This window comes from Westerdykella ornata (assembly GCF_010094085.1).
Source record: "Westerdykella ornata strain CBS 379.55 unplaced genomic scaffold EI97scaffold_49, whole genome shotgun sequence".
In the NCBI taxonomy this organism is placed as follows: domain Eukaryota; kingdom Fungi; phylum Ascomycota; class Dothideomycetes; order Pleosporales; family Sporormiaceae; genus Westerdykella; species Westerdykella ornata.
Genome location: NW_022986899.1, coordinates 112,743 through 127,245, shown reverse-complemented (window position 1 = coordinate 127,245; position 14,503 = coordinate 112,743). Strand labels below are relative to the sequence as shown.

Genomic DNA, 14,503 nt, shown 5'->3' with positions numbered 1-14,503 from the left:
ACCCTAACCCTAACCCTAACCCTAACCCTAACCCTAACCCTAACCCTAACCCTAACCCTAACCCTAACCCTAACCCTAACCCTAACCCTAACCCCAACCCCAAGAAGAAGCGCCGACAGCGTGGAAAGCCTCTGCTGCTCGAGGCCCCACAGGAGTACCATGGCAGCACCATCTTCTGGTCACCATCCAAGGTTAAGGATGCCCGTGCTCGACAGGCCTAAAAGGACGCCAATGAACGGTCATTGCAATAGCAAAACATTCGGGAGGCAGAGCGCAGGAAGGCAGCAAAGCAGGAAAAAGCAGACATGCTTGAGGAGAGGTGCCATATGAGGCTGGCAGCAAAGGAGCTTCGGATCCAGCAATACCAGAAGAAGAAGACAGCTGAGCGTAAGGAAGCTCAGATCGCTCGGGCAGCAGAAAAGCAACTCCGGCAAGACATACAATTATCTAAAACAAGGGCCGTACATAGTAAAAAGCTTGCTGCACCTCCTCCAGATGTCGTTAAGGAGCCTAAGGTTGATAATGTAGATGTAGCATCTATTGTAGATGAGGTGCCCATATCTAGGCCTGCAACACGTACCCGCAATATACAACTCCTCTACCGTTATCGATAATAATTTATAGTTGTCAATTGGTTTAGATGGCGCCTTCGAGTGTCCTAACAAAAAATCTAGTGATTTTACTATCTGTATAGAGCTGTACAGCCTTTTTTGTTGTTGGTGTTCGGCGGCCGAAAGTGATCGCCAGATGGGGACGATCGCCAGACGGTGAGTCACGGTAAGCCTTAAGTGGACTAGGTGTGATTGCGCCTGCATGCTCAGCTGAAGGGTACCTCCTTCTTGCTCACTACACCAATTCCACTCCCTTGGAAGAAACGATGGACACGGGTCTTCCATTCCGCTCGGTCGAGAATGACACCTCTACATATACGCCCTTGGATCCCAGCACCAGGCAGATTCGCTGTATTTCCATAGCGCCTGGATATGGTTCGTCTCCATTAGTCTGCAACCTTATCTACTTGTCATTGAATGATGCCGGTTACCGACTCGCCGCGAATTATGAAGCTCTCTCATATTGCTGGGGTGACTTGTCGACAGTTGTGCCGATAACTCTCGTTCATCCGAAGCAATCGAGCACTGATATAGACAAGGCTGAACAAGTTGAGCAGACGTTCTATGTCACTGCCGACTTGCACTGCGCTTTGCTAAACTTCCGACGTATACTTTCAGCGCGTATTCTGTGGGTTGATGCGATTTGTATCAACCAGAACGATCCAGTCGAACGCAGCCAGCAAGTCTCTTCGATGGGGCAAATCTACTCCAGCGCAGAGCGTGTCCTCGTATGGCTAGGCGTCGAAAATATCTGGAGCGAAGTGATGATGAGACTTATGGAGATCTGGGATTCGCGCTCCGAGAAAAATTATTCGCTGGATGCCAAGATCGATTTGTCAATGCTAATAGACAAGGACCGAGAGTGGTTCCTAGAACTGCCTCAAAAGTTCTCGAACCTGCGTATATGGACGTGGGAGCTGCCCGAATCCGACTCAGCGCCAGCGATTTATGGTGCTTGCGATCTCGAAAAGCAATATGGGCTTCTGGCACCATTTTGGATGGCATACGCCACTGACTTGGAGTTCAGACGCAGCATGATCACGGCATACATCACTCACGGGAACAACTATAGCCCGACTGAGCTCGCTCAGAGAATTCAAAACCCAGTTCACATCACGCTAGCAGTCAAATGGGCCGTGGACGCATTCTTTTCACGACCCTGGTTTAAACGGGTATGGGTGATCCAAGAAGTCTTTCGCGCACCGCTGGATACGCACGGTCAACCCAAGGTCAAGCTCGTTATCGGTGACGTCTCAGTGGACTGGGAACGATTCTGCAATTTCACGAGAGATCTCGCAGCAAGAGAGGAGACGATGAACGCCGGGATCCACCACTTCCCCATGGTACGCGATAAGCCTAGCGGACTTGCATTCTTCAAAGGGTCCTGGTTATCTCTTTGGCAACGAGGAATCATGGACCGCAATCAGTTCATTCCCATTCTCGATGTTATTGAGACCACCGGGGTCTTTCAAGCCAGTGACCGAGCGGATAAAATATACGCTATACTGGAGCTTGGTAGTGATACACGCGAGAATATGAGCCATCATCGTTTACGGCCAGACTATGTAAACAAATTGGCAGACTTTGCCATGTTTGACTTTGCGCGGTGGCATATTGGAACGAAGAAGTCTTTGGATCTGCTCAACTTCTTTCCGGGTTACCATCCCAAACAATCGTTGAGATGGGGCAATGTGCCGCAAAAATATTCTTGGGTGCCAGATATCATTCGCACAGATGCAGACTGGCCTTTCACAAACTTCATTCATAAAGAATGTCCCGGATTTCTTAACGGCAACAAGAACCATGAATGCGATCAAGCCCTCAAGCGCTCGTTTACCTTCCGAGACTCATCGTTCTACATTGGCGGACTGATTTTCTCCGAAATATCGACTGTTTTCCGATACCGTCACGTTTCCGGGACTACATTCACAATAGGCCAACAAGGCCACGAGGTCTTCACATTCATCAGAAATGAAATGCGTACATGGTCCCAAGAGCCCAATGGTGCTATTTTTATGGAACGAGCGATTCGAATGTTTGGCATCATGGACTCTGAGCACGACATGCACTTGGGCTTCATCAACTATCTCCATAACAGGGAAATGGTCAAGGCAGATGCAGACGACCCATCTTGGAAAGCATACTGCGAAAAGCACAACTATCAACGTGAGCGCGACGATCGTAAGCATCTGTGGAACCGCTTCGAGCACCGGTTGAACAGCTTCCACAAGGAAAGACGTCTCTTCTTGACAAAGGATGGAACTCCAGGTCTAGGACCTGAGCTCATGTTTCCCGGTGACATTGTTGTCGGACTGTACACTGGGAGAACGCCATATGTGCTGAGGCCATGTAGACACGGAAAGGATCACTATCAGATGCTGGGGCCTTGCTTGCTATATGATCAGAGGCCAATGGACGATGAACGATACCAACCAAAGCCAGGACAGTCACTCAAGCTCTTCGAAATTCTGTAGTAGCCTGAGTGGTAACCGGGTTTTCTCACGGCTTCAGCAAAGTGCGGAAGGGCGTTTGATATGTACGTCTGCCATTTACAGCATCCTGCTCGTCGTGATGGTTTAGTATAATCTGACAATTCCTGTTGGTTATAAGTTCCTCCCTCTCAAGCTTGAGCGAGGAATACAAATATGTCGCACGATTGTGTGCGGAGGAATCTAAAGATATAGAATACGAGAAGGTTTTCATTTGTTATTATTATCTAAAACCGCGAAAACATCAAATAAATTCTTGCTCCTTTTTGTCGGCACTACGGCCTGAGCTTGAGCCTGAGCCTGAGCCTGTGCCTCGGCTTTCCTCACCCTCTTCTCCTTCTTGCGCTGCTTCTTGGACTTCGCTTCCGAGAAAAGCAGCTCGTCGGTGATGCCGGCTGCTGCATAAATGTCTTTTAGTGTGCTTACGAGGTTTGCGTCTTCCGGGAATGTGGGAACTTGTTGACCTGGTACCGGGAAGAGTTCGGCGATTGGGGGAAGGGTGGTCAGAATGCGGAACAAGTCGTTGATGAGGTCAAAGAGCTCCTGCGAGGGTTTCTTTTCCGGAGCTATATGGTCTGTAGAGACGAGTGCGAGCCAGACCTCAATGCATTGGCCCAGCATCCGCAAGGAATACAGCGTCGCCTGGATGCAAGACTGGAGATGCACAAAGGACCATGTCGAGTCGAACTCGCCTGCTACTACGCGACTGAGAAGTGAGATGTGTGGTGGTTTGAGAGAGGCTAAGGCCAATTTTACCGCGATAAGGGTCCAGTATCGTATTGGGGGTAGTTCGCGGTACTCCAAGGCTGTGCTGACTGCACGATGAAGGGCGGCAACTCCGATTTCCACTTTGTCTAGTGGATGAATGCCGAGTTCCTGGACTGAAATGCCTTGTGCTCTTCGTACGTGTTCCTGGATGACGAGCCGGCGGCGTGTAAGGAGGGAGTAGGCGAGCAGGCGGATGTCTTGCCCCTGCGTCCAAGCGGACGCCCTGAAAGGATCTTCGATGAGTAAGGGGAGGGACACTGGTATTGCAAGGGGAGGATCTTGGGATGCGCTATCGCCGGGAGACAATGCTTGAAGGACGAACTCGGATACTCTTGCGTCAAGTTTCTGAAGTGACGCATGCAACCGAGGGTCCGCTGAAAGGTAGGCTGGTGCTTCCACTCTGTCGATATATCTCTTATTAAACTCTGTATAGGGTATCGATCCCGCATCATATCTCCGCGCGCTGTGGACGCTTTCAGACAGTGATTGCCAACGATCTTTGTGTGTCGCATAAGCAAGCTGCACAAGACTTTCGAGCCCGAGCTGTTGGCAGATCTTGTATGGAGAGTAGACCTTCAATCCTTTCTCATCAACATCTTTGAAAAATTGAACCAGAGCATGCTCAGAGTATTCGTACAAGAGCAGGTCAGTGTCACTCGTGAAGATGATGCTGTGGGGATTTTGCTGGGCCTGCGATGCACACCAGTCATCCGCCTCCCCAGGAACCACGCGCGTCGCTCCGGCGAACTCGGATGAAAGAAGGGCCTCTCTCAGTGCAGGCGCCAGGAATGGAAAGGCCACTGATCCCAGCTGTTGTATAGGGCAATTTGTATTGCCGGATGCTACATTGAGCTGGGTCACGCGTTTCACGATCTGAAGGAGGCGTGATGCCCTCTCTTCCTTTTTGGACGGTGGAAGAGCTCCATCAAAGAGGATAGCTGACCTAGAATTTGTCGGCTCAGCAAATCTGGTGTTGCAAAGGACGGTGAATGAGGCGGTCACGTGCACTCACACTTTTATGCCGCTGCTTTCGAGGTGCTGCAGCCAGCGGATAGCCGCTGTATTGATGTCGGTGTAGCCTGGAAATCGTGTCTGATTCTGAGCGGCTACACTGTGCGCCCAGTATGCAAGCGCGGGCCCGTCGATGATGGCTTCATACTGAAGGGTTGCGAGGTCAGCGAAGGTACAGAAAAGCGCATATGGTTCCAGGCGCGTGGCCAGACCTGGGATTCCCATAGGCCAGATGAGACTAGAGCTTGTGGTTATGGACTTTGTTGTTGCAAAATGGCGGGTTGTATGTTTCGCGAATGGCGGTGTACGTGGGTGTTGTGTGATTTGGTGGGATGGAGACGGAATTTGAGGTTCAAGTGGCTGGAGCAAAACCCAACACGGGAATATATTTACTTGTATAGGAAGGTTCAAGTAGACGTTAGGTATGCATTGGTAGTTGCACGTACGGAGTATACGTCGTGATCTTGTACACATCAAATAGAGATGAATCACGCGAATACCTCATCAAACCCCTTTTGCGAAGTGATACACTCTAACGTTTATCGGAGATTCGGCCATTCTCAGCTCAAGAAAGATCCATCACAATCGAGGCAGCGGAGAAAATCATTGTCCAGTAGATACTACATGGGCATTCAACTATGGCGTCTGGTCTGTGTCTGTCTTTGAATGTCAATAAATGTTTTGTTGGTGGCTTCCGAGGCGTGGTGATATGGTGTACCACAGTACAGCGAGTGCCCAGGTGGCTATACTTTGCAGATGCGTGGGAAGGGTGGGGGTAGCGCCACCAAGCACTCACAGATGCGCACGGATACGTCATGTTTACCCCGCCAGAGCTTGTTGTCTTCGAAGCTTCGGCAACTTCCTCTCCTCACAAAAACCTTCAACACTACTGTTTCTTCTCAACCCCATAATAAGGACATCCACACCATGAGCATCAAAACTGTCTCGTTGAAACCCTTCGCGGACCAGAAGCCTGGAACGTATGTGGCCTGCAATGCTCCACTCGAGAACAATTGCACAATCATTGGTGGCTCAAGCTAACTTGCCCCAGGTCCGGCCTTCGCAAGAAGGTCAAGGTTTTTCAGCAAGAGAACTACAGCGAAGCCTTTGTCGCCAGCATCCTCCTCTCCATCCCCGAAGGCGTAGAGGGCTCAACACTCGTCATTGGCGGCGATGGCCGTTACTGGAACCCCGAAGTGACACAGCTGATTGCCAAGATCGGCGCAGCGTACGGCGTGAAGAAGCTCATCATCGGCCAGAATGGCATTCTCAGTACCCCAGCTGCCAGCAATGTCATTAGAAAGCGGAAGGCGACCGGTGGCATTCTGTTGACCGCCAGCCATAACCCTGGAGGTGAGTTCTTCGACCGTCCCTCCCCTCGTTTAAGACGTAGCACTAGGAGCTGGAAATGGGACTGACACAACAGTAGGACCCACCGAGGACTTTGGGATCAAGTACAACCTCGCCAATGGTGCTCCAGCGCCCGAAAGCGTCACCAACAAGATCTTCGAGACCTCAAAGAACCTCACTTCCTACAAAATCGCCGACATTCCCGAGGTCGACCTCTCAACCATTGGCACGCGGAAGTATGGTGATCTGGAAGTGGAGGTCATCCACTCCACCAAGGACTATCTCGATATGCTCAAAGACATCTTCGATTTTGATCTGATCAAGTCGTTCATCAAGCAACACCCTGACTTCAAGGTCTTGTTCGATGGCTTGAACGGTGTGACCGGCTCGTACGGAATTGACATCTTCGAGAAGGAGCTGGGAATACCAAACAGTACACAGAACTGCATCCCTAAACCAGACTTCGGTGGACACCACCCCGACCCCAACCTCGTATATGCAAAGTCCCTCGTCGACGCAGTGGACAAAAATGGCATTCACTTTGGCGCTGCGAGCGATGGTGATGGCGATCGCAACATGATCTACGGCGCAAAGACATTCGTCTCTCCAGGCGACAGCCTGGCCATTATTGCCCACCATGCCGAATTGATCCCGTACTTCAAGGAGCAAGGTATTTATGGCCTGGCCAGGAGTATGCCCACTTCCGGCGCCATCGATCTCGTTGCCAAGAAGAAGGGTGTCGAGTGCTACGAGGTCCCAACCGGCTGGAAGTTCTTCTGCGGCTTGTTCGACGCCAACAAGATGAACATCTGCGGCGAAGAGAGCTTTGGCACAGGAAGCAACCACATCCGCGAAAAGGATGGACTGTGGGCTGTCGTTGCATGGCTCAACATCCTGGCTGCCGTTGGCCAGCAGACTGGTACCACCCCCAGCATCGCCTCGATCCAGAAGGACTTCTGGAAGACATACGGCCGGACTTTCTTCACCAGATATGACTATGAGCAGGTCGACTCTGATGCTGCCAACAAGGTTGTTGCCAACATCAAGGAGCTCATCACCACGAAGAGAGACGAGTTTGTTGGCTCCACTGTTTCCGGACGCAAGGTTCTCGAAGCCGACGATTTCTCGTACACCGATCTCGATGGCAGCGTGAGCAAGAATCAGGGTATCTTTGTCAAGTTCGATGACGGCAGCCGCATCGTGGTACGCTTGTCTGGAACTGGCAGCAGCGGCGCGACCATTCGTCTGTACATCGAAAAGCACGAAACCGACGAGTCCAAGTACGACTTGGATGCTCAGGACTATCTCAAGGATAACGTCCAGTTAGCAACCAGTTTGCTCAAGTTCCAGGAGTACATCGGCCGTACCGAGCCTGATGTCAAGACGTAGAGGGCGGACGTGGAGTGAGTGAAAGTGAATGCCGTAATTAGCATGGCAAGTTCTCTGTCTCTGGGTCACTTGCTCAGCTGCAAGTGTTTATCATGTACTCAGCGGCATAGCGATCATCATAATACACACCAAAGCGCGCAAATACTCAATGCTCAATGCCACAAGATGTTCACCATTCATGTAGTCAACACAGTGTCACGAGCAGTTGTCTTCTCGTCTTCTTCGCTAGTTGCATATGTTCCCTGGCACAATGCTACTGTACCTGACGCGCCACAGCACCGCCACAGGTCCCGTTCAAGTTCGAGATTAGACATCCAGATTTGGGGACCATATCAATACAGTAACGAGCTTTGCAAACCATCATCCTCCTATCCCCACCATGCATGACGGCGACGGGCACCCTCGTTTTCACCCACCCTGTTTCAGGTTGCCCTACCAGGGCGCCAGGGCCCTGTTAAATGACGTCGCTGTGCTGCGCCACACTTTCGGTCGCAAACAACATTCTTAATGGACCGGTGGTTACTGTGTATTTTTTTTCTTCCAGCACCACCACTCACTTTGTATCCCTAGCCCGTCACAGCGCGTCCACCAAGCCTTCTGTATTCGTATCCGCCAGAAAAACCATGACTTCTAACAACGGCAAGGAGGGCGCCGCCGTGCCTGCACAGGCGAAAAGCTCCTGGTCAAGTTTCCTGAAGGTATGGCATGAAACGACTTTGGGCAGCGGCTTTGTTGGACTAACATCGCCGGCTAGTCGATCGCCTCCTTCAATGGAGACCTCGCGTCCCTGACCGCGCCGCCGTTCATTCTCTCCGCGACCTCCCTCGTCGAATTCTCCTCCTACTGGGCCGAGCACCCCTCAATCTTCGTAGCCCCTGCTGCAGAGAAGGACCCCGCGAAGCGAGCAATGCTGGTGCTGAAGTGGTTCCTCTCGACACTGAAACAACAGTATGCAAGCCGGAGCGAGAAATTGGGGAGCGAGAAGAAGCCGCTGAATCCGTTCCTGGGGGAGCTGTTCCTGGGCAAGTGGGAAGACGAGGCGGGCACTACGCAACTCGTGAGCGAGCAAGTTAGCCACCATCCGCCGGTTACAGCATATTGTATCTGGAACGAAAAGGCCGGGGTGAGGTTGCAGGGATATAATGCGCAGAAGGCGACGTTCTCGAGCACGATCAACGTCAAGGTGAGTTTGGATGGCTTTGGGAACCTGTGGAATGGCTTTTGATGTCCCGTCTAGCAAATTGGCCACGCTATCCTCCACATTGACGAGTTTAACGAGGATTACCTCATTACCCTCCCATCCCTCCACATCGAAGGCCTCATCACCGGGTATCCCTACGTCGAACTGAACCGCAATTCCTACATCCAATCATCCTCGGGCTACACAGCGAAGATCGACTACAGCGGCAAGGGCTGGATCTCCGGCAAAAAGAACACATTTTCCGCTGTCCTGTACCCAGAGGGCAAGGAGAAGGAACCGATCTACACGGCCGATGGCCAATGGACTGACGAATTCACCATCAAAGACGCCAAAACCAAAAAGGTCGTCGACCAATACGACCCCAAAGTCACCAAAACCACCCCACTAACCATCGCTCCCATAGAAGAGCAAGACGAAATGGAGTCGCGGCGCGCGTGGAAGAAAGTCGCCGACGCGATCCTCAAGGGAGACACTGAAACGGCCGGGTACGAGAAGTCGATTATCGAAAATCGGCAGAGGGAGATGCGGAAGCAGGAGAAGGAGGAGGGGAGGGAGTGGGAACGGAGGTTCTTCAAGAGGGTGCCGCATCATAAGGTGTTTGAGGGGTTGGCGCATAAGCTGGGAGAGCAGAAAATTAATGAGGAGTTGACGAATGGCATCTGGCTTTTTGATGAGGAGAAGGCGAGGAAGGCGCTGAAGGCATAGTGGAATATGGGGGGGCGGTGGTGGGGAGATAATGGAAAGGGTTTCTGGGTATCATAATTGGGGAATAGCCTCGAGTGCATCTTAAAGATGCTAGAGAGGGTCCCTGATGGCGGAGCGAGATTCTTTCCTCGAGTCGTACAGACACTAGTGAGATTAATTTCACTCATTCTATGCAGAGAATGCGATTCTCGTGCTAGTTTTCTCTTCCGACTCGCATTGTGTTGTCAAGATGGATCACGCTTCTTCTCTCCGTACTTTCGCGTCACTGGGTTGTGCATCGAATACGCCTTACACAGTACACGCTTTGATACAACTTCATTGGAGAACCGGCCGGATAAAATGAGAACACAAATGAAAGAGACCTGTTCGGAGGAATGAAAGCGGAAAATGATGGGCACTTCTCTGATACGAGTCCAGCTTCACCGGGCTACACCGTGTCGTAACCCCAACCATCCTGAAGGCCTGCCATCGGATCACCCCTACTGATAGCTCGAGCAACCCGGAAGCCTTGCTGCAACAGACCGACTGCATTGTCCACGTTCACATTACCTGTTGCAGGGCGGCCGGGTGTAGGCGGATCCGCAGGCCGATTAATAACACCTTGCATCCGCTCGTAGGTTGCTTCGCCTTGGAAGCCTTCCAACACATAGCGGCGGATGGCAATGTGCCATCTGTCGAACCACTCTTCTTCACTGATGGTGGCATATATCTTGTTGTCATTTTCGTCGAGTGTGGAGAAGAACCAATTTGCTTTGACGACGGCATAGCGCTTTGTCGCGAAGAAGAGGTAGGGCCAGGAAAAGATCCAGAGGAAGGTAAGGTAGAAAAGCCAACGGACCCACGTCTTCAACCGCCACTCATTGATGCGGTTTGCAGTGTATATGTCGACGTTCTCGTTTTCTACCGGAAACTCGATTCTGACACGCCCACGGTAGCTTGTGCTGCGGATCAGGCCTTCGATACGCTTGGCAAGGTAATGGGAGTCCAGGCCAAAGACCTCGCGCCGAAGACGGAAGATTCTCAATCGCGAAGGCGAGGCGCAGTACCGATGACACCACTCGCGGAGGGTAGGGGCATCTGAGCCGACCTCGATGTCTTGTTTGGCTCCTGGTGCGCGCTTCTTCATGAAGCTCCCGCGGTAGGTCTTCTCGCCGTTCGTTGCAGTCCCAAGCTTCATGGGGAAGTCGGTTTGATCGTCGTGCACAAGGTATTCTCCCATATTGATTACCAGCCGGAAGTCGATGATGTCCTTGACCTCCTTCTTGTCCCCATTCCTCACGGTCTCCCTGTGCGTTCCTACGATGTAGATGAGGGGATTGGGAGGGACCAGTGACATTGTCTTAATCCGCTGTTCCAGGTACTCAGGATCCAAGTCATATCGAGCGTCCATGGTCTTTTGCGTGTCACACACTCGAATTTTGCCGCCAGACTGCACGAAGGCATTGTCATGATCCATGTAGCGCGACGGAGGAACATAGCGGATTGGCCGCGAGGGGCCAGCCGCGGGAACAATATCCCCTTCGCTGTCATCGTAGGATGGAGGTAGGCCGTTGATTTCCGGAGCGTCGTCGTAAGTGTAATCGTCCGGTGTCGTCTGGAGGGATAGGGCGTCGGGGTCGTCGCGATATTCCCCTGGGAGATACTTAGGTCTGCCCATTGTGCAATAATGTTAGGATAATTAATGAAGAAAACGACGGTAGTGTGGGGATGAAGAAGAACAGAATGTGATGAGGGGAGGCATCCTTCTCAAATACCCGCTCCTAACCTTGCTGTCAGCATTAAGGATGCCGAAACTAGAAAAGCCTCAGCCCCGGCCCCTTAGCTCTTTAGGCAGCAGCTTGTTTAGCATGGTGAAGGATTCCTTTGTATACGGGAAATTGAGGCAACTGAATAATGGCCTATACAAGACGGTTCTCAAGAGACATGTTTTTTCATCAGACAACCCATAGCATGATAGCAAGGAACTGCATTTCCTCATACTGTGTAAGTTTTGTAGTTCGGACGACTGATCGTCGTGTGGTGGGGATGCGGCACGCTAGCAATTAAGCTTAAATCGCCAAGAAATCGCGTCCAAAAATTGTTTTGATGGTTGAGGTTTGCGGAACTGTTTCCCCAAAAGAAAAAAAGAAAAGCGACATTGCGATCGCTCCCACCTGGAGTTCGAATCGATTATAAGGCGAAACTGGCCGCTCTATTCCTCTGTACCCGCATTCCATGTGCGCCGCCAGCTCCCCAGCTCCTGTTTCGCAAACAATGGGCATTCGGTAGCTCCATCCGCCGAAGCCTATTTCCCTCACCCGTCATGGCCGCCGCAGGAGTCCACACATCGACAAACATGGATGTAGAAAGCAAGGGAATAGATGCTACCCCTCAAGCGGGGCAGAACATCACATACAATGGAGTGGAATACACGACAATAAAAGAAGGACTGGCGCACATTCTGGTGCCCAAAGGTACACCTACCTCCATCGACCCCCAAATGTCCAAGGAAGACACGCAGAAACAGCAAGTGTTCTACAATCCGATTCAGCAGTTCAACCGGGACTTGAGTGTCCTAGCTATCAAGACATTCGGAGACGACCTGGTGCATAGGAGGATTCAGAAGCGCGAGCAACAACAGCGAAGACTGCAGGCGAAGAAGAGGAGGAAGCCCGAAGGCGATGGCCAACAGCAAGAAGATGGTATGGGTGTTCGGGAATTGAAGAAGAGGAAGGTTGCTGAGGATAATGTAGCTAGTGTCGTCCCGGAGGGTCACAATGGTGCGAAGGACTCAGTCAACACTGGGGATGGAGCTGCCGTCTGTCATTCCGAGGCACCGGATGCCGAAACCTCTATGGATCCCCAGGCCAACCAAGAGCATCGCGAATGGAGACCGCCCTTCACCATACTTGATGCGCTATCAGCTACGGGTCTTCGAGCACTGCGTTATGCCAAAGAGATTCCGTACGCGACCTCCATCACGGCCAATGATATCTCTAGCAAGGCGACCGAGGCGATTAAGCTGAACGTGAAGCACAACAACCTCGAATCCAAGGTCCAAGCAAATGCAGGGAACGCCATTGCTCACATGTACAGTTTCGTGGATCAGAAGGGATACGATGTGATAGATCTTGATCCTTACGGAACGGCCGCTCCTTTCATCGACGCTGCTATCCAAGCCATCAACGACGAGGGCTTACTCTGCGTGACCTGCACAGACTCGGCCATTTTCGCTTCCCACGGCTATCTCGAGAAGACCTATTCGCAATACGGTGGACTGCCGATGATTGGCGAATCCTGCCACGAAGGCGGTCTACGTTTACTCCTTCATGCGATAGGATCCTCTGCTGGGCGATACGGAATGGCCATCGAGCCGCTTCTCTCATTGTCCATCGACTACTACATACGCGTCTTCGTACGAGTGCGCAGGTCTCCCAGCGACGTCAAGTTGTTAGCCGGAAAGACAATGATCGTCTATCATTGCAAGAATGGCTGTGGTGCGTGGTCCACTCAGTATCTTGCGCGTCACACGTCAAGGACAAACAAAGATGGCACAGCGGCGTACAAGCACTCCTTTTCTCTGGCACCGTCTGCGGACAAAGCGTGTGAGCATTGTGGGAAGAAGACTCAGGTAAGCTCCTATCTCGATGGCTGGTTTTACAGAATGCTGATATACAGCAGCTGTCCGGTCCGATGTATGGTGGCCCTCTGCACAACGTTGGATTCATCCAAAGGATCCTGGCCCAGTTGAACGACGTTGACAAGGAAACGTATGGAACGAGCGAGCGCATCGAAGGCATGTTGCACACGGCCATGGAAGAGATAACCTTTGGGTACAAGGAAAAAAATGTCAAACCGGACGAGCCCGCACACCTAGATCCCCTTATACCGAAAGCGGATCCAGCAGCGTTAGATGAAGCGCCATTTTTCTTCAATCCTAGCTCACTGTCCAAAGTCCTCCACTGTCTTGCACCATCCGCCGCGGCAGTTCGTGGGGCGCTCCGCCACGCAGGATTCAAGGTCACCATGAGCCACTGTAAGCCAGGCTCAATACGCACAAATGCTTCATGGCCAGCTATATGGCATATCATGCTGGAATGGGTCCGTCAGAAGGCGCCGCTCAAGAATCCATTGAAGCAAGGTTCTCCGGGGTATTCCATCGTCGCCAAAGGAACGGCTCATCAAGTCGCCCAGAAGATACCCGAAGCGGGTTCCATTGACACGCCGGTTGGGCAGAGCTCAGGAGCCCAGGAGTCTTCGGCGGTTGAGCCCCAAGCAGAGGCTAGTGGTGAACCAGGAGCTGCGGAACCTGAACGACCGTCCTATTTGGGCACGAACTTCGAGGTAATCTTCGATGAGAAACTGGGCAAGGATCATGATCGAGGGAAGTACGTGCGATATCAGCTTGCTCCTCGAGAAAACTGGGGTCCTATGGCTCGCGCGAAATAATCAATGTGTATCCCAGGCCAATCTTGCAACTCCAGATGCCCATCCAAGAGATATGTACAATCTAATTGGAAATTCTATGGCTCGAAAATAATACTGCGTGAGTGAAAATGCCGGTGGCTGAGTTGTATAGGAAAGACTGAGGTGTGTTTATTAACTCCACAGAGTTGAATCCCCAGCTCTACCTACTCTATAGAAGGTGAGGGAATCAGAGCTTGACTGGCCTTTGCTAACTACTACACTGGAAGAAAAGCCGTCGTTGCTCTCAGAGAGTGACCGTATGATTTGGTCAGCCTCATGGGGATAACGAAGTACGGTTCTAAATTCTTGGGGGAGGAGGGAGGCAAGGTTGGTGATTGAATATGCACGCTGCGACTTGCCACTCGCGCCATCGGAAATGGACAGAACATGCACCACCAACCTATTTGTCCTCACCCATTACAATAACGCGCCCATCTATAAGTCGGCGGCCGGATGGGGAACAATGTTCGGCGCTTGGCTCCGCGGAGCTTTGTCATCGTTGCGCTGTTCTTGGCAACGTCCAACGTCGTCTA

At 51.7% G+C, this 14,503-nt stretch overlaps 6 protein-coding genes across 6 annotated transcripts; 4 read left to right on the top strand and 2 right to left on the bottom strand.

The window, feature by feature from the left end:
* Positions 1-305: 305 nt before the first annotated feature.
* EI97DRAFT_446318 (HET-domain-containing protein) lies at positions 306-3,085 on the top strand (the record flags this gene model as incomplete). Its single annotated transcript, XM_033800017.1, has 3 exons — positions 306-524; positions 695-767; positions 798-3,085. The coding sequence occupies 3 exons, from the start codon at positions 306-308 to the stop codon at positions 3,083-3,085; spliced, it is 2,580 nt and encodes an 859-aa protein (XP_033649378.1).
* Positions 3,086-3,214: 129 nt separating this feature from the next.
* On the bottom strand, positions 3,215-5,104 carry EI97DRAFT_453473 (uncharacterized protein; the record flags this gene model as incomplete). Its single annotated transcript, XM_033800459.1, has 3 exons — positions 3,215-3,283; positions 3,428-4,811; positions 4,881-5,104. 3 exons carry the CDS (start codon positions 5,102-5,104, stop codon positions 3,215-3,217), a joined length of 1,677 nt encoding a protein of 558 aa, XP_033649377.1.
* A 663-nt stretch (positions 5,105-5,767) lies between these two features.
* On the top strand, positions 5,768-7,910 carry EI97DRAFT_437516 (phosphoglucomutase-like protein). The gene is made up of 3 exons (XM_033799357.1): positions 5,768-5,859; positions 5,931-6,232; positions 6,309-7,910. The coding sequence occupies exons 1-3, from the start codon at positions 5,807-5,809 to the stop codon at positions 7,616-7,618; spliced, it is 1,665 nt and encodes a 554-aa protein (XP_033649376.1). The 5' UTR covers positions 5,768-5,806; the 3' UTR covers positions 7,619-7,910.
* A 237-nt stretch (positions 7,911-8,147) lies between these two features.
* Positions 8,148-9,720, top strand: EI97DRAFT_437515 (Oxysterol-binding protein). The gene is made up of 3 exons (XM_033799356.1): positions 8,148-8,316; positions 8,373-8,801; positions 8,856-9,720. The coding sequence occupies exons 1-3, from the start codon at positions 8,242-8,244 to the stop codon at positions 9,522-9,524; spliced, it is 1,173 nt and encodes a 390-aa protein (XP_033649375.1). The 5' UTR covers positions 8,148-8,241; the 3' UTR covers positions 9,525-9,720.
* EI97DRAFT_437514 (uncharacterized protein) lies at positions 9,672-11,511 on the bottom strand. Its single transcript, XM_033799355.1, has one exon. It carries the CDS (start codon positions 11,179-11,181, stop codon positions 9,952-9,954), a length of 1,230 nt encoding a protein of 409 aa, XP_033649374.1. The 5' UTR covers positions 11,182-11,511; the 3' UTR covers positions 9,672-9,951.
* On the top strand, positions 11,505-14,204 carry EI97DRAFT_244730 (TRM-domain-containing protein). The gene is made up of 3 exons (XM_033794088.1): positions 11,505-13,134; positions 13,185-14,093; positions 14,203-14,204. Exons 1-2 carry the CDS (start codon positions 11,827-11,829, stop codon positions 13,950-13,952), a joined length of 2,076 nt encoding a protein of 691 aa, XP_033649373.1. The 5' UTR covers positions 11,505-11,826; the 3' UTR covers positions 13,953-14,093; positions 14,203-14,204.
* The last annotated feature ends 299 nt before the right edge of the window (positions 14,205-14,503 follow it).